The 19,967-nt window shown below is 42.6% G+C and overlaps 1 protein-coding gene across 9 annotated transcripts in view; it reads right to left on the bottom strand.

Annotated features, from left to right (window-relative positions):
* The window catches only part of ankdd1a (ankyrin repeat and death domain containing 1A), a 294,535-nt gene extending 275,753 nt beyond the window's left edge, over positions 1-18,782 (bottom strand). For 4 of the 9 annotated variants that reach the window (XR_006309520.1, XM_043677683.1, XM_043677682.1 and 1 more), the window contains exons 1-2: positions 18,366-18,782; positions 8,055-8,158 (exon numbers count right to left, since the gene is read on the bottom strand). Coding sequence is in view for 7 of the 9 variants with exons in the window: in XM_043677683.1 (XP_043533618.1) it covers positions 8,055-8,158; positions 18,366-18,597 (336 nt within the window). In the remaining 2 variants the exon portion in view is untranslated. Of the gene's footprint in view, positions 1-8,054; positions 8,159-18,365 lie in introns of those variants that run through there. The other 5 variants (XM_043677678.1, XM_043677681.1, XM_043677680.1 and 2 more) reach the window with 3 other exon arrangements.
* Between the last annotated feature and the right edge of the window lie 1,185 nt (positions 18,783-19,967).

The following is a 19,967-nucleotide window of genomic DNA, read 5'->3' as shown; positions in this document are numbered from 1 at the left end:
GGGTGGGATCAATGTTGGGAGCGGGGGGAGGTGTTGCATGTGATTGGGGGCAGGGGCAGTGTTGGATGGCATCGGGGGTGGAGAGGGCATGGTTGGAGGTGGGGCCTCGCGTGCACTGTGCTGCTGCAGTCTCCTGAACAGGGAGCAGACGTTAAAAACTCCGAGCCCCAGAGAAAAGGCATTTAATCGATTAACCGAATAATTGATTATCCGAACAAAATAGTGCCCGCCCATCACGTTCGGATAATCAAGGTTCCCCTGTAAGCAGATCTTATATTATTATTTGAATTTGAATCACAACCCTGAAAAGGAAGCATGCTTAATTCGAAGACTAATCAATCAGTTTAAATTCAGGCCTAATATTGAAGAGATTCTGGCACAATGTGTCAGGAAGCCATTTTATGGTCAAAAGCTTGCCCTCCTTGCTAAGACGCCATTTTGTAAAATAATTGTATCTGACATGTGAGCTGTGCAAGATTACCTTATGAACTCTCCAATTAGCTCAGACTGGTACCTCTTTGATAGGCGTTTATCTCGCTAGCAGGCGCCTAACTCAGCTGGGCATGTTTTTCCGACCTGGTGAATGGCTTAGGGCCTGTAGAAGTGATTAGTCAAGCGTACACAGACCTGTCAATTAACTTTTCTTCCTTATGAATTATTGTCTTTCATTGTTATCTGTCTAATTAAGAACATGCAATGTTTTTGCAAACTTTTGTATAAAGGAAGCACTTTGTATCAGTACATCGGAGTATCCTGCTCAGGCTCTTGGTACCCTACTCACCTAGGTTATTAGAACCTAGTTAGTTTGGCTTATAGGTATCATGATTAGATTCCCTACAGTGTGGAAACAGGCTCTTCGTCCCCATAAGTCTACACTGACCCTCCGAAGAGTAACCCATCCAGACCCATTTCCCTCTGACTAATGGGCAATTTAGCGTGGCACATCTCTGGACTGTGGGAGGAAACCCAAGCATCCAGAGGAAACCTACGCAGACACGGGGTGAATGTGCAAACTCCACACAGACAGTTGCCCGAGGCTGGAATTGAACCTGGGTCTCTGGTGCTGTGAGGCAGCAGTGCTAACCACTGAGCCACCGTGCCACCCCTATTTTTTTTTACCTTTAGTGTTATGCTGTAACAGTGATGCCATTAGTGAATAAAGGGGATAACTAAAATTTAAACTAAACTGTAAGAGTTTTTTATTCCAGACTTCCAAAGAGTACGACCTCCGGGACAAACCTAGAGAGAGGCTTTACAGGTCTAAGTCCACAAGAGATTCCCTGGGCCATCTCAAATCTGTGCTTTAATAGCTTTGCCCATGCTCTCTTCTGCCTTATCTTGGCTATAGTTCCACTGCCTTCTAAATTGACTATGTTCTTAGTCTATACTTGTCTATGCATTACCTCCACTCCATATCCTTCCCAACCCACTACCCAAATTTATTTAAACCTCCATTAACTGCACCAGCAAACCTCTTTGCAAGGAGGGTGGTCCCAACTTGGTTCAGGTGCTACAAACAAAGAACAAAGAAAATTACAGCACAGGGACAGGCACTTCGGCCCTCCAAGCCTGCGCTGATCCAGATCCTCTATCTAAACCGGTTGCCTATTTTCTAAGGATCTGTATCCCTTTGTTCCATGGGCTAGTGAGGCTAGGACAGCTGAACACGTGGCTTTAGAGCTGGTGTAGGAGGGACGGCTTCAGATATATATAGAACATAGAACAGTTCAGCACAGTACAGGCCCTTCGGCCCTTAGTGCTGGCCTTTTATCCTACTTTAAGATCAGACTAACCTACATACCCTTCATTGTACTATCATCCATGTGCATATCCAAGAGTCACTTAAATGTCCCTAATTTATTTGACTGTGCTACCACTGCTGGCAGTGCATTCCCCACACCCACCACTCTCTGTATAAAAAACCTGCCTCTGACATCTCCCCTAAACCTTCCTCCAATCACCTAAAACTTATACCCCCTTGTGAGAGACATTTCTGCACAGGGAAAAGGTCTCTGGCTATCCACTCTATGTGGATCATTGGGATACCTTCTGTACAAGAAGGACCGCTTGCACTTGAACTTGAGGGGTATCAATATCCTGGGCAGAGGTTTACTGGAGCTCTTCGGGAGGGTTTAAACTAGTTTAGTGGATGGGAAACGGAGCTACAGATCAGAGGATGGGGTAGCTGGGGAAAAAGCAGATAAAGCATGCATAGAGTCTATGAGGACGAATAGAAAGTTGACAGGGTAAAAGTTGCAGTCAGTGTGATGGGTTGAAGTGTATCTATTTTAACGCAAGAAGTGTCAGGAATAAGGGTGATGAATTTAGAGCATGGTTCACTACTTGAAGCTATGATGCTGTGGCCATTACGGAGACTTGGATATCACGGGGGAAGGAATGGTTATTGGATGTTCCGGGGTTTAGATGCTTCAAAAGAATTAGGGAGCGAGAGAAAAGAGCTTACTAGTCAGGGATAGTATCACAGCTACAGAAAGGAAGGTCATTGAGCAGGGTTTATCTACTGAGTCAGGAAAGGAGTGGTCACTTCATTGGGAGTTTTCTGTAGACTCCTCAATAGCAACAGAGACACGGAGGAGCAGATTGAGAGGCAGACTTAGGAAAAGTGCAGAAGTTACAGGGTTGTTGTCATGGATGACTTCAACTTCCCGAATATTGATTTGAACCTCCTTAAAACAAATAGTTTAGATGGAGCAGACTTTGTCAGGTGTGTCCAGGAAGGATTCCTGACTCGGTATGTAGATAGGCTGACTAGAGGGGAGGCCATTCTGAGTTTGGTGCTTGGCAACTGACCAAGATCTCTTGGTGGGAAAACATTTCGGTAACTGATCACAACTCCCTGTCATGGAGAGGGATAGGAGCAGACAGTGAACCGTGGAACATAAATTGGGAATAGATATTCTCAGGGAAATGCACGACAGAAATGTGGAGGCTGTTCAGGGAGTACTTGCTGCGAATGCTAGATAGGTTTTTCGCACTGAGGCAAGGAAGGGATGGTAGGGTGAAGGAACCTTGGATGACAAGAGATGTGGAACACCTGGTCAAGAGAAAGAAGGAAGCTTACTTAAGGTTGAAGAAGGAAGCAAGGATCAGACAGAGTTCTAGAAGGTTACAAGGTAGCCAAGAAAAACTGAAGAATGGACTCAGATTAGATTAGATTAGATTCCCTATAGTGTGGAAACAGGCCCTTCGGCCGAACAAGTCCACACCGACCCTCCGAACAATAATCCACCCAGCCACATTTCCCTCTGACTAATGCACCTAACACTATGGGCAATTTAGCATAACCAATTCACTTGACCTGCACATCTTTGGACTTAGGAAAGCTAGAAGGGAGCATGAAAAATCCTTGGCAGGTAGGATCAACCAAAACTCCCAAAGCGTTCTACATTTAGGTGAAGAACAAGAGGATGGCCAGAGTGAGCATAGGGCCGATCATGGGTAGTGGAAGGAACTTGTTCCTAGAATCGGAAGAAGTTGGGGAAGACCTTAATGAATACCTTGTTTCAGTATTCACTAGTGACAGGGATCTTGCCTTTTATGAGGACAGCATGAAATAGGCTGTTACAATCAAACAGGTTGATGTTAAGAAGGAGGATGTGCTGGAAATTTTGAAAAACATGAGGACAGATAAGTCCCCTGGGCTACACAGGATACTACAGGAAGCGAGGGAAGAGATTGCTGCATCTTTGGCAATGATCTTTGCATTCTCACTGTCCGCTGGAGTAGTACTAGATGATTGGAGCGTGGCAAATATTACTCTCTTGTTCAAGAAAGCAAATAGGGATAACCCCAAGAATTACAGACCAGTCAGTCCTGCACTGGTGGTAGGCAAATTATTGGGGATGATTCTGAGAGACAGGATTTACGATTATCTGGAAAAGAATAACTTTGTGATGGGCAGGTCATGTCTCACAAGTCTTACTGAATTCTTTGAGATTGTGACAAAACACATCGATTGCTCGCTATTCTATGGATTCCTTGGACAGTAATTAGTTCAGTCAATAGACACTATTTCGCAAGCGTGCTGACAAACTGAGGTTCCAGTCCTTTGTGCTGCACTGAGGGAGGGGGGGAATTTGACTGAGGTTTGAGTCCTCTGCATAGTATTGGGGTTCAGGACTCCTGGGTGGGTTAATTAAGGTTTGAGTCATTCAGGTTATTCAAAAATTATTTTCCTTTAACAAATTGATACTTGGCTAATGTGAAAGCTGTCAGGAAAAGTATTTCAAAAGTCTGGAACAGCAAGAAACAACAAAGTATTTTTTGTGCTTTAGCAATTGAAGAGACAGTTTCAGTTCAGATTCAAGTCTCATATATCTGTCGGAAACAAGTGCTGAATATTTTAAAATATGTTCGCCAAATGAAACTTCCCAAATAAAACAGTCGGTATTACAGTGGCAACTTTGGTAGAGATCAACATTCTTTGAATTTGCAATATGAAGGGGGGCCAATAAAGTCTTAACAATAATTAACAGAACTGAAACAGCTCAGCCTCAAGTTCTAATATACTCCAAAATCTTAACAAAACATCAGACTCAAAATGCACTCTTCTTACTGTGAACAGTCTGCATTAAAAACACAGCAGTTAAGATATTTTGTACCATATTCTTATCTGGCTAAAGCATCACACTGACCCATTTATAGGTCTTGCTTTCTTAAGGTGAGCGATGTCAGTTACAGTTCTTTTTTTTCCCAAGGGAAGGTAAATGAGATCTATGTCAATGTGTTTACTAATGGAGTTCTGGTTAGAATGCCATGCGTCTAAGAATTCTCACACGTGTCTTTGTTTCGCCTGTCCTAGAATGTGTGTGCTGTCCCAGTCAAAGTGATGTCCTTCTTTGTCTGTATGTATAGAGACTAGTGATAGTGAGTTGTGTCCTTTCGTGGATAGTTGTGGGCGGCACGGTGGCACAGTGGTTAGCACTGCTGCCTCACAGCGCCAGAGACCCAGGTTCAATTCCCGACTCAGGCGACTAGCTGTGTGGAGTTTGCACATTCTCCCCGTGTCTGCATGGGTTTCCTCCGGGTGCTCCGGTTTCCTCCCACAGTCCAAAGATGTGCAGGTCAGGTGAATTGGCCATGCTAAATTGCCCGTAGTGTTAGGTAAAGGGGTAAATGTAGGGGAATGGGTGGGTTGCGCTTCGGCAGGTCGGTGTGGACTTGTTGGGCCGAAGGGCCTGTTTCCACACTGTAAGTAATCTAAATATAAATTTCCAAGTAATCTAAATCTAAATCTAGTTGGTGTTCATGTATCCTGGTAGTAAGTTTCCTGTTTGTTTGTCCAATGTAGTGTTTTTTCACATTTCATGCATGAGACACTTCAGTTATGGGGAAATATTGGGGACATTCGGACTGTTTTCCTTGGAGAGGAGAAGGCTAAGAGGAGATTTTATAGACATTTTCAAAATCAAAATGGGTCTGGACAGAGTGGATAGGAAGGAAATGTTAGCATTTATAAATCGATTATGAAATTAAGTTATTTATGAGATAAGAAAAAAAAACCTTTTCTTCAAACAAGGGGTTAAGGTATAGAATACCCTGTCTGGAAATGTAGTGGAGGCAGGTTCAATTGAGGGATTCACGTGAGTATTGGATGGTTACTTAAATAACCATAGAAAACAATAGGAAAAGCCAAGAAATTGGCACCAAACAGATGGTGCAAAAAACAATACGCCAAATTGGCTCCTTCTGTACTATAACATATTGTGATTCTGTGATCTGGGTTAATATAAAGAGATAGAGTCCTAGCAGAATAGATCTCTATCCACTTCATAATCTTTTGTACGCAGAGAATAGGCAACGGTTAGGAAAATCTGCTCCCAACACTGCATATAGAACAATATTTCCTTTCATAAGTTCCTTTCCTTTTGACATTCGAGTTTATCCAACAATACTTGTACTGTAAAATAAATGATAGGAAAACTCAAATTAAATTTCTGCTTTTTTCATGCTGGACTTCGGAGGAGTATGCAGGTACAGAATCTGGGGATAGAGACTGTGAGGTTCTTGAGCAGACTGACATAGGGAGGTGAGAAGGTATTGAAGATTTTGATAGGCTTTAAAGTGGACAATTCCACTAGTTGGATGTACTGTGTTCCAGACTACTATGAAGCAAGGAAGGAATTAACAGGCTATGACCCAAAGTCTTAATTTTTATCTGGCCACAGGAGAGGTGCCAGAGGATTAGAGGATAATTAATGTGATTCCAGTTTTCAAGAAGGGTGGTCAAAATAGAATAGGAAATTACAGACGAGTGAGCCTCATATCAATGGTACTGAAATTATTGGAGAAAATTCTAAAAAAGAGAATTAATCTCCATTTGGACAGGCAAAGTTTGATCAGGTAGTCAGCATGGCTTTGTAAAACGGAGATCAAGCCTTACAAATCTGATTGAATTTTGAGGTGATCAGGAGTGTTGATGAGCATTGTGCAAGATGGACCCAAAATTGGCTTCATAGTAGGAGACAGATGGTGAGGGTTAGGCTGAGGTTAGCTTCCAGTGGAGTACCATAGGAATTACTGCTGGGTTTGTTGCAATTGTTTGTGATATATATAAATGATATAGATGAGAATGTTTGGGGGATAATAAGTAAGTTTGTAGATAGCACAAAGATTGGCTGTGCGGTTGTAAGTAAGGAAGGTCTTAGGTCACAGGAAGATATGTAGTTTGTTCAGATGGTCAGATCAATGACAGATGAAATGAAATCCTGAAAAGTGTTTACTTTGGAAGAAGTAACAAAATGAGGGAGTACTCAATGAATGGCAGGACATCAGGAAGCTCAGAAGAGCTGAGAGAACTTAGGGTGCTTGTCCACAGAACCCTAAGGCGACTGGATAGATTAATAGGATGGTTCAGAAGGAATACAGGGCAAACGTCTTTATCTGCCATAGCATGGATTATTAGAGGAGGGAGGTTTTGCTGGAGTTGTACAAAACTTTTGTGAAGCCACAGCTGGAGTACTGTGTGCAGTTCTAGCTACCACACCATAGGATGGATGCAAGTGCACTGGAGAAGGTTCATCAGGATCTTGCCTGGATTGGAGCATTTTAGCTATGAAGAGAGGCTGAATAGGCTGGGATTGTTTTCTTTAGAGCAGAGAAGACTGAGGGGTGAGCTGATTTGAGATGTGTAAGATTATGAGGGGCATGGACAGGCGGCAGCTGTTCATCTTAGTTGAAAGATCAGTAATGAGTGACGCAGCTTTAGATGAAGATCAGGAAATTAATAGTAAATTTGGGGAAAAATGTTTCCACTAGAGGGATGTGGGAATCTGGAATGCATTTGCCCTGGGAAGGTAACAGAGACTGGAAAGCTCAAAATCTTCATGATGATGAGTGTATGAAGTGTCATAACATTCAAGGCTGTAGGCCAAGTGCTGAAATGTGGCATTAGTGTAGATTGTTCAGCGAATCTCAATGAGCCAATTCCATGCTGTATGACACTATGACTACCTGCTAGTCTTTGTTGATGGTTCAGTTACAACCCTATTTTAGATGTGGAAATTGGTTGTAATGTTAAAAAAAAGCTGTATATTTATCTCACTCCTTTTATGTCCCAAAGCACTTTGGAAATCTAGAAACTATACTCACTATAGTACAATAGGAAACATAATAGCCAATTTGCACAAAGCAAACTCTCACAAACAGCACGGTGATAATGTGAGCAGATAATCTGCTGGAATTAAATGTGGGATAAATACAGGCCCAGGACACCAACGTGAACACACCTGCTCTGCGATGTTGATCATCCTGATTGTGATCTAATGACTGCAGACTGCTGCCTGCTTTTAATGCATGGAAAAAGCTAAATGTGAATTAAAAGAATGGAAAATCCTGCTATTTGAACAGAGTCAGTGGTGGAACGGAGCAGAGATGCACCTAACTACATGCCTCCACACTAAATATTAGTGTTTAATTGTAGAGCCTTGCAAACTCTATGCATACGTAAACGTTTATTGTGTCTTTCTGCAGTGCTCTTTAACCTGGATGCTGATGTACATCACTAACTAAAGAAAAATAAATATTTTACCTACACTGTTTTTGGCATTGATATTCACTCCCTTCTTCAAAAGCAGTTCCATTCTGATCACGTCATTCCCCTTTGCTGCATCATGGAAATCCTGCTCTGACCGTAGTACTTCAAGAAAAGAAAACATGGTGAAATGTTAGCATGATAGAGTCTTACAACAGCCCAGCAGAACATGACCAAGAGGATCTTTCTTAAGAAAAGGATACATTTAGAGGTGACCTAATCAAGATCTTTAAAGTTATGATTGAGTTCATCAGAGTTAACTCAGACAGAATGTTTCCACTCGCAGTAGAAACTAAAATTAGGGAATAAAGACAAGGTAATTCTTAATCAATCAAATCTGAAACTAAGGGGGCATGTCTTTATTTAGAGAGCGGAGATGAGGTAGTTGGAATGGGAGGAGAGTGTGTGGAGAGCAATGTGGACCATTTGTGTTAAATGGCATGTTCTTATATTGCAAATCCTCGATAGTTCAATGTATCAGCTCATGCGAGCCAAATATCTCATTCAATATGTCTCTACACCCATTACTATTTATTCCTTCCTCTCTACCAGCCTTCACAAGATACCCTCACTAACCTCGATGTTTTCATGTAACCACTTTATCTAGACTCTATATACACAACACCGTACCTTCCCTATTCACTCACCCTGGCGATTCCTGACTTGACAAACTGCACCACCATTACCCTAATCCATACTTGTGCAAAATCTTTGAATCTTTGGATAACTATCAGATAAACTATGATATTAATGAATGGTGGATCAGATTTGAAGGGCTGAATGGCCTCCTCCTGCTCCTCATTTATACGACATGTCTCAAGTTTGTGACCAGCTTTCCCACAACTCCATATTTGATCCTCTGCAATCCAATCTTGTCACAACACTGAAACAAGCCTGACCCAAATCACAAAAGACATTCTATCTAGTTTAAGTACGAATAGCTTTTAATCATATGCAAATTGTAACCTCAAGTCCCTGGCTCCTGCCTCTTCGTCCTCTTTATGCTGTTTCTCACTAATATCATGCACAAACTAGAGTCAGATATTTAATGCTGACTCTGCCCAGCTCTACTTCACTTCCAACTTTCGTGACCCCTCCATTTTCTACCATGAGAAAATTCAGTTATCCAGCTGGACCATGGCCAGACACTCCATAACTGACTGCATTTTCTTCCACTCTCATGACTTTGTTCTCCTATTTGTCCAAGTTGAGCTTTCAACCATATGTCCTATCCAATGTCTCGCTTTACTTCTGTAACACTGACTTAACTGTGCCTGAACCAGTCTAAACTACTGCTGACTCTCATATTCATACTTTTTCACCTCCCAACAACATACTGGCCAACACCTATCCTCCATCTCTAGAAACACTAGTTATTGAAAAACCCTGCTCAGCTTAAAATCATAGAATCAAAAGAATTTTACTGTATAGAAGGAACCCATTCGAACCTTCACGTGTGTGACAGCTCCCAAAACAGCTACCCAACTCCAATCCATATATATATATATATATAGCACTCTTTTGAAACATCCTATGGGAATCCACATCCACTACTCTCCCAAGCATTACATACCAAATCCTTCCAAATCCTAACATCTCTGAGTGAAGAAGTTTCATCTCACTCCTAGTCCTCTTGCTGACAACCTTGAAATTGTGACCCCGAATTACTGACATACCAACTCGTGGAAAATAGAATATTCTCCTTTACCTTCTTTTCTTGTTGAGAATTTTGAACATCTCAGTAAGGTTACCTCTTAATCTCCACTGCTCCAAGGAGAATAATCCCTGTTTCTGCCATCTTTGTTTGTATCTAAAATCCCTCATTCCTGGTATCATTTGAGTAAATCTCATTTCACGCTCTCCAGGGCTTTAATATCCTTCCTTTAAAAAGGTGCCCAGAACTGAACACAAAAACCAAATGATTTGGAAAGGTATAGCATCACTAACTTGCCTTTATACTTTCCAAGGATCCTATTATAAATCCAAGGATCCTATAAGCCTTCTTAACAACCGTTTTAACTTGTCTGGCCACCTTCAGTGAATCATGCACGTGAACCCTAACTGTACTACCCCTGTATTCTTGAGTCTGTATTGTCTCAACAAGTTTCTTCTACCAAAGTACATTACCTCACATGTCTCTGCATTGAAATTCATCTGCCAGTTGTCTGCCATTTGGCCAACTTGTCAATGTCCCTGTGAAGTCATAGAGTCAGAGATGTACAGCATGGAAACAAACCCTTCGGTCCAACCCGTCCATGCCGACCAGGTATCCCAACCCAATCCAGTCCCACGTGTCAGCACCTGGCCCATATCCCTCTAAACCCTTCCTATTCATATTCCTATCCAGATGCCTTTTAAATGTTGCAGTTGTACCAGCCTCCACCACTTCCTCTGGCAGCTCATTCCATACATTTACCACCCTCTGCATGAAAAGGTTGCCCCTTATGTCTCTTCTATATCTCTCCCTTCTCACCCTAAACCTATGCCCTCTAGTTCTAGACTCCCACACCCCAGGGAACAAACTAACCTATGCCCTCTAGTTCTAGACTCCCACACCCCAGGGAACAAACTTTGTCTATTTATCCTATCCATGCCCCTCATGATTTTTATAAACCTCTATAAGATCACACCTCAGCCTCTGACACTCCAAGAAAAACAGCCCCAGCCTATTCAACCTCTCCCTTTAGCTCAAATCCTCCAACACTGATAACATCCTTGTAAATATTTTTTGAACCCTTTCAGGTTTCACAACATCTTTCCGATAGGAAGGAGACCAGAACTGCATGCAATATTCCAAAATTGGCCCTAAACCATCCTCACAATTCACTATTCTCTCTAGCTGAGTATCATCCACAAATTTAGAGATTTTGCCCTCAACATCCATCTTTTCATTGTTTATATAAATCAGAAAAAGCAAGGATCCCAACATCACTTTCAACTCATCTTCAATCTGGGAAATGCCTATCTATACCCAATCTCTGTTTCCTATCTATGAGCCAACTTCTAATTCATGCTGCCAAAGACCCAATAATTCCAAACATATCTAACCTGCTGACCAACCTGCCATGTGGCACTGAATCAAATGCTTTCTGAAAGTCCAAGTATACAACATCTTCAGCATTATCACTGCCTATGTCACCTCGTCAAAGAACTCAATCAAATTTGTCAGACATGAACTGCCTTTAACAAAGCCATGTTGACTGTTGAGTATTAACTTATTTTTCTTGAAGTGTTCATTTACCTTATCTTGTATTATGGCCTCTGTCAGTTTTCCTATTAATGTAGTTACCTGGATTATCATTTGCTCCCTTCTTAAACACTGGCATCATAGTATTCGAGAAGATTTGTAGCTCAGCTTGTGGATGAGGTTTTGACTTGCTCGCCGACCTGATAAGTTTGTTCGCAGATGTTTTGTCACCATTCTAGGTAATATCATCAGTGAGCCTCTCGTGAAGTATTGGTGTGCTGTTCTGCTTGCTATTTATGTACCTGCGTCTGCTAGGGTCATTTCCAGTTTTGTTGCTGGTTGTTTCTTAGTGGTTGGTATATGAGGTCCAACTCTACATGGTTCTTAATAGAACTCCGGCTTGAGTGCCAGGCTTTCAGGAATTCTCAAATATGTCCCTGTATGGTTTGTCCTAGAATGGACACAATGTCCCAGTCGATTGGTGTCCTTCATTGTCTGTGTATATGGAGATAAGTGATAGCTGGTCATGTCTCTTGGGGTGGACAGTTGGTGTTCATATGCTCTGGTGGCTAATTTCCTTCCTGTTTGCCCTATGTAGTATTTACATGGCAGTATTTACATGGTATTTCGTATATAACATTGGTTCTATTGGTTGTGGGTATGGGATCCTTTATACTTGTTAGTAGCTGTCGTAGTGTGGCATGATATCCAGGGGTCGGAGTAGTTTTGTGGTCATTTCAGATATGTCCTTAATGTATGGCAGTGTGGCCAGTGTGTCCAGACGTGTTGTGTCTCCCTGTTGTGGTCTGCATGTAGGTAATGGCAGACTATGCTTTTTGGGAACCCTTTGTTTCTGATGATATTGTGTAGGTGTTCTTCTTCTGCTTTGCCCAGCTCCAGGGTGCTATGTTATGAAGACATTGTGCAGGTGTTCTTCACACATAACACACTGCACCCTGGTACCCAAACAACAGAATCATACTTCAAATGCTCCACTTCCCCAGGACTAATTCTGTGTTGAGAAGGACCTGGAAAATGTTTGTCAATGGCTTGGCAATTTGCTCTCTAATCTCTCTCATCAATCTATGATGCATCCCATCGGGCCTGATGAGTTCTTTACCTGGAGTGCACAACACCCACATTTTGAATTAAGCCATTGTCACTACCTTCTAATTTGCTAAACACGGAAGCAAAATATTTCATGAGCAGCTTGCCCTGCTTGTTCCCTTTGGGGCCCACCATATCCTTCTTTAACTATTAACATGTTTGAAGATTTGTTTTAGCGTGGCCTGCCATCCTTTCCTCATGCTTCCTGTTAGCCTTCCTTATTCCAGCCTTATCACGCATCGTACATTTGAGATACTCTTCCTGATTTATATTGCTATTATTATTCCAGTATTACATTAGGTTAGATTCCCCAAGTTTGGAAACAAGCCATTTGGCCCAATAAATCCACACCAACCCTCCAAACAGTAACCCATTCCCCTTTCCTCCTATTTACCCCTGACTAATGCACCCAACACTATGGGCAATGTAGCATGGCCAATTCAACTGACCTGCATAACTTTGGATTGTGGGAGGAAACCGGAACACCCAGAGGAAACCCACACAGACATGGGGAGAATGTGCAAATACCACACAGACAGTAGCCCAAGGTGGGAATCGAACCCGGGTTCCTGGCGCTGTGAGGCAGCAGTGCTAACCACTGAGCCACCATGTGGCCCTTATTTTCCTTATTTTTCTCATCAACATCGTTTGTCATCCAGGACACTCTAGCTTCGGATACATCAGTTTTATTTCTTATGGATATGCACCTAGTTTGCACCCGATTCAACTCTCTTTTGAAATTCACCCATTTTGCATCCACCATATATCCATCAAAATGCATTTCCAATCAACCAACTCTGGTTCAAATTTCAGATCCCTAAAATCTGCATATTTCCAGTCTGGAATCTTCTTCAATTTATCATTTTCCAGTTTAATATTGAACTTATTGTTGTTATGATCACTATTTTCCAAATGCTCTCTCACTCTGACTTTCTCCATTCCTTGCCTGCTTCATTTCCTCGGACCCAGATCCAGCAACCTGAAGAACTGGAAATGTACTGTTCCAGAAAGCTTTCCAGCACACATTGCAGGCCCTTCTCCCCTTCTATGCCCCACACTCTACATTTTTTCCAGTCTATCATAGGGTAACTGAAATCACCAAATATCACAACCTAATTAGCCCTGCAGATTTCCATAATCTACCTACAAATGCTCTCTACTTGATAAAGGTGATTAATGAGGGTAGAGCAGTAGGTGTTGTTTACATTGATTTTTCGACATGGTGCCTCATAATAAGTTCATCCAGAAGATTAAGATGCATAAGATCCACTGTGACTTGGCTTAGTGGATTCAGAATTGGCTTGCTCACAGAAGACAGAGGGTAGTGATGGAGGGAGCTTTTTCAGGCTGGAGGTCTGTGACTAGTGGGGATCTGAAGGGATGCATCTAGGTCCACTGCTGTCCAAATGACTTGGATGAAAATATAGAACAGTGGGATAGTAAGTTTGCAGTTGATACATAGATTGGTGGAATTTTGGATAGTATGGAGGTTGTCAAAGGATACAGCTGGGTATAGATCAGTGGTAGATATGGGTGGAGAAATGGCAGATGGAGTTTAAACTAGGCAAGTATGAGGTGCTGCACTTTGGGAAAATCAAATGTTAAGGAAAGGTATACAGATAATGGCAGGACTCTGAGCAACATCGATGTACAGAAGGATCTTGTGATTCAAGTTCATAGCTCCCTGAAAGTGGCCATGCAAGCAGATAGGGTGGTTAAGGCATGCTTGCCTTTAAAGGTGGTGGAATTGAGTAAAAGAGTCACGATTGCATGTTTATAAGACTTTGATTAGGCCACATTTGCATTCAATTCTGTTCACCACATTATAGGAATGATGTGAAGGCTTTGAAAAGGATGCAGAAGAGGTTTATCATAATGTTGCCTGGATTAGGTGTATGAGCTAAAAGGAGAGGCTAGAAAAACCCAGGATGTTTTCTCTTCAGCAGTAGAGGCTGAGGGGAGACTTGATAGAAGTCTACAAAATTATGAGATGCATGGCTAAGATTGATGGTCAGAATTCTTTTTCCCCCCAGAGTTGAAATGTCTAATACTAGGGGGGCATGCATTTAGAGTGAGAGAGGGAAAGTTCAAAGGAGATGTGAGGGGCAATTTTTTTTTTTTTTACACAGTATGTGGTAGGAGTCTAGAATGCACAGCCAGGGGTGGTAGTTGAGGCAGATATGACAGGGAACTTTTTGTCTAATACTAGGGGGGCATGCATTTAGAGTGAGAGAGGGAAAGTTCAAGGAGATGTGAGGGGCAATTTTTTTTTTTTTTTACACAGTATGTGGTAGGAGTCTGGAATGCACTGCCAGGGGTGGTAGTTGAGGCAGATATGACAGGGAACTTTTAGATATGCACATGAATATGCAAGGAGAAGAGATTAGTTTCATTTGGTGTTATGTTCGGCTGAAGGTCTTGTTCCTGTGCTGTACTGTACTATTCTATGTTCTATACAATTTAACCCTGCCCTTATCTCTGCACAGTTTCACACCATATAACTGCATTTGTCGTGCACCTCATCTGAAACTATCCAGTGGAAAACTACTAAGCCATAATTCATTACCTGGTTAAGTAATCTTCACAACGTAACCATAAAAATAATTAAGACAAATACTAAACAATGATCTCAATTCCTGTAGAACATCATTACTGGCTCCAGGAGATCCAAACCTTAATTTTTAATTAATATTATGCATTTTATTCATTAATAACTGCCTACTGACTACTGCTCTTCAGGTACTGCTCAATTCATCTCAATTATTACCATGGCTAACCCACCTAGCCTGTAAATCCCTCAACACTAAGGGGCAATTTACCATGGCCAGTTTATCTAACCTACACCTCTTACAATTACTGGAGGAAACCAGAGCACCTGGTCAAAATCATGCACATGAATAGATTGCACAAGCTTCACACAGGCCATCACTCTTTGCTGGAATCAGCTCAGATCCCTGGCACTCTGACCAAGCCATGGGTATGATTGCAGCCTTGGGTGACTGTCTGCATGGAGGTTGCATGTTCTCTCCAAATCTGCATGGGTTTCAGCCAGGTGCTCCAGTTTCTTCCTACAGTTCAATGGAGAAAAACCACAGATACAGTTAGATTATCTCTAGGAAAGATAGGAGGGGTAGGCAGGTAGTACAGGAATCTCCTGTGGCTATCACCATTTCAAACAAGTATGCTGTTTTGGAAAATGTAGGGGGTGATGGACTCTCAGGGGATGTTTCTGCGGCCGATAGCGAGACATCAGAATGGTGTGTCGCTTCCCTGGTGCCACGATCAAGGATATCTCAGAGAGGATGCAGTATGTTCTCAAAGGGGAGAGGGACCAGCAGGAGATCACTGCGCACAATGGAATTAACAAAATAGGAATGGAAAACAATGAGATTCTGAAGGGAGAATATAGAAAGTTAGGCAGGAATTTAAAAAGGAGGTCCTCGACGATAGTAATATCTAGATTACTCCCGGTGCTACGAGCTAGTGTGGGTAGAAAAAGGAGGATACAGCAGATGAATGCATGCCTGAGGAGCTGGTGCAGGGGAGAAGGGTTCACATTTTTGGATCATTGGAATCTTTTTTCTGAGGTAGATGTGACCTGTATAAGAAGGATGGATTGCACCTGATTTGGAAGGAGACTTAACACACTGGCAGGGAAATTTGATAGAGCTGCTCAGGAGGATTTAAACTAGTAAGGTGGGGGAGATGAGATCCAGGGAGATAGTGAGGAAAGAGACCAGTCTGAGACTGATACAATTGGGAAAAGGAGCAAGTCAGTCAGGGCAGGCAGAAATAAAGCAGAGAATGAGGTATGGCTGATCAATTAGACTGCATTTATTTCAATGCAAGCAGCCTAACAGAGAAGGCTGATGAACTCAGGGTATAGTTAGGAACATGGGATTGAGATATTATAACAATTACAGAGAGGTGGCTCAGAAATGGACAGGACTGGCAGCTTTATGTTCCAGGACACAAATGCTATAGGAGGAATAGAAAGGAGGCAAGAGAGGAAGGGGTGTGACTGTTAAAGGATAACATTACAGCTCTACTTAGGGAGGATATTCCTGGGAATACATCCAGGGACGTTATTTGGCTGGAACTGAGAAATAAGAAAGGGATGATTACCTTATTGAGATTGTACTATAGAACCCCCAATAGTCAGCGGGTAATTGAGAAAAAAATTTGTAAGGAGCTCTCAGTTATCTGCAAGAATACTAGGGCAATTATGGTAGATTAGATTAGATTAGATTCCCTACAGTTTGGAAACAGGCCCTTCGGCCCAACAAGTCCACACCAACCCTCCGAATAGTAACCCACCCAGACCCATTTCCCTCTGGCACCTAACACCATGGGCAATTTAGCATGGCCAATTCATCTGACTTGCACATCTTTGGACTATGGGAGGAAACCGGAGCACCCGGAGGAAACCCACGCAAACACGGGGAGAATGTGCAAACTCCACACAGACAGTTGCCAGAGGCTGGAATCCAACCTGGGACCCTGGTGCTATGAGGCAGCAGTGCTAACCACTGAGCCAACATGCCACCAATTTTAACTTTCCAAACATAGATTGGGACTGCCATAGTGTTAAGGGTTTAGACAGAGATGAATTTATTAGGTGTGTTCAAGAAAATTTTCTGATTCAATATGTGGATATTCCTAGCAGAAAATGTGCAATACTTGATCTACTTTTGGGAAATAAGGCAGGGGAAGCGACTGAGGTGTCATTGGGGGAGCACTTTGGGGCCAGCAACCATAATTCTATTAGTTTTAAAATAGAAATGGAGAAGGAAAGACCTCATCTAAAAATTAATGTTCTAAATTGGAAGGCGGCCAATTTTGATAGTATTAAGCAAGGACTTTGAAAAGTTGATTGGGGGCGGATGTTTGCAGGTAAAGGGTTTGTTGGAAAATGGGAAGCCTTCAAAGAAGAGATAATGAGAGTCCATGGACAATATGTTCCTGTTAGTCTGAAAAGCATGTATGATAGGGGTAGGGAATGCTGGATGACTACAGAAATTGAGGTATTGGTCATACATCTTGTATTGACAGCAAAAACTGAGTGAATCTTTAGAAGAATATAAAAGCAGTAGAAGTACACTTAAGAGGGAAATCAGAAGGGCAAAAAGGGGACATGAGAGAGCTTTGGCAAATAGAATTAAGGAAAATCCAAAGGGATTCCATAAATTAAGGACAAAAAGGTAAGTAGGGAAATGATAGGGTGCCTCAAAGATCAGCTAGGCAGCCCATGCGTGGAACCTTAGGAGATGGGAGAGATACTAAACAAGTATTTTGTATCAGGAATTCCCGATACAAAAGGGCTTATGCCCGAAACTTTGATTCCCCTGCTCCTCGGATGATGCCTGACCAGCTGTGCTTTTCCAGCACCACACTCTTCCGATGCTGATCTCCAGCATCTGCAGTCCTCACTTTCTTCAAGTATTTTGCATCATCAGTGTTTACTGTGGAGAATGACATGGAAGATATGGAACATGGAGAAATAGATGATGACATCTTACTGGACTGTCAATTCAAATATGCCCTCGCATTAAATGTTCTGCATTTCTACTACTACCATTCTTTACTTAAAACCCTTCTTAAAATCAATACTGGACAATTTATTGTAGGTGATAACAACAGAAATAGATAGGGTAATTGAAGAATAGTTGGGGTAGAACAGAACTCAAGAGCTACTTTGAATTGTCATACTGTGCTGTCAGAGTATTGCTCAGAAAGAGATCATTCAGCCTCCTGTCCCTAGTTTCCATAGTGTGCCCCATTCCTATAATTTTCGTTACAGACCTTTATGACTTTGTCTTTTTATTACATGAACATATAAAAGGTGGATTATTACTGCCCTGGAAGTGAAACACGAAAACATTTTCTTGCAATTAATTAAATATTTGAGCAGTCCGCGACCATAGAAACGACGTATACTTAAACTACATGTTTCAGAGGGTTCCACCTCGACGGGGACGGGGACGGGACACGATCCCCAATCGAGACCCGGGTACTCACACGTCTCTCCCTCCGCCACGAAATCATCCGCCATTGCGTCCGCCGCGGCTCCGCCTCCCGGGTGCAGCGCGAGGCGGAGCCTCACTCCGAGTCCGGGCCCGAAAGGGGAAAGGGCTGGGGGAGGGTACACCGGCACACAGAACATAAAGAGGAAAGCGACTGGGGGCGCAGACCTGGGTAAACCATCCGCTCTTCCGTAAATTTCATTCCCCCATTGTATCCCTCCCGCCATGTCACTCTGTCCTTCCACTGGCCCATTACCCTACGATCCTTCTTGCCTAGCGTCTCTCTCCCCTTTCGCATTATCCATCATGTCCGACCCCGCTGCTTCCCCTCACCTAGTCATTCCCATGTGCCACACTGTACATTCACTATATATCTCCCCAAAGCCACCTGCACTAAATGTCCCTTTCCTGTACTGCCACCATCTTTAGGTAAAAACAAGGGCTGCAGATGCTGGAAAGCCCTTCATCAGTAATAGACGCTTTCGCCCGAAACGTCGATTTTCCTGCTCCTTGGATGCTGCCTGAACTGCTGTGCTTTTCAAGCACCACTCTAATTTAGAATCTGCCACCATCTTTCCACTTCCCCAACAAGCTCTCTTCTGTTTGAATTGAATTTATTGTTACTTGTAACAAGGCACTGTGAAACGCTTTGTCTTGCAAGCAATACAGGAGCTGACATAGTTAACTAGTATAGATAGTAAATAAAAGGTAAACAGCAGCAAAAGCAAAAACACAGGTTCAGGCAAATGTTAAGAGTTTGTGAGTCGATTCAGTATTCTAACAACTGTGGGGTAGAAACTGTTACGAAACCAGCTGGTGCATGTGTTCAGGCTCCTGTACCTTCTCCCTGGTGGTAGAAGTTGAAAAACATTGTTAGGGTGGGATGGATCTTTGAGAATGCTGGCGGTCTTTCCTTGATAGCAGGGCCGGTAGATGGATTCTATAAATAATAGGAGGTTGGCCTTTGTGATTGTCCGAGCCGAGTTCACCACTCTCTGTAACCGTCTCTGATCTTGAATGATACAGTTGTCATACCAGGTAGTGATACATCCAGACAGAATGCTCTCAATGGCGCACCTATAAAAGTTGGCAAGGGTATTAGCTGTTATACCAAATTTCCTTAGCTACCTGAGGAAGAAAAGTTGTTGGGCCTTTGTAACCAGTATGTCCATATGAGTCCAAGAAAGCTTGTCGTGGATGACCATTCCCAGGAACTTGCTCTCCACTCGTTACACCTCTGTACTGTTAATGTGTAGGGGGACATGAGTAGCATCCAGCCAAAAGTCAATAATGAGTTCCTTGGTTTTGCTGGCATTGAGAACTAGATTGTTCTCAGTCACCATTTTTCCAGGTCTTCCACTCTTCCTGACCATCACGCTCTTCTTACTATCCCTCTCCCATATCTTACCCCTTTCCCCATTATCCCTCTCCCCTACTGATTCTCACCTGCCCTTTATTCTTCCTACTTGCGTTATTCTCCACACCAGTCATATTCTCCCACCCTGACATGGCCCTCCCCAGTTTGACACTCTTCTCCGGACTTACTATCCATTGGCTTAGCCCTGGGTATTTTCCACTCACTGATGTACTAAACACT

The sequence above is a fragment of the Chiloscyllium plagiosum genome, chromosome 36 (assembly GCF_004010195.1).
Source record: "Chiloscyllium plagiosum isolate BGI_BamShark_2017 chromosome 36, ASM401019v2, whole genome shotgun sequence".
Taxonomy (NCBI): Eukaryota; Metazoa; Chordata; class Chondrichthyes; order Orectolobiformes; family Hemiscylliidae; genus Chiloscyllium; species Chiloscyllium plagiosum.
The sequence above is the reverse complement of the archived record's forward strand: the minus strand, read 5'-3'. Positions and strand labels throughout refer to the sequence as shown.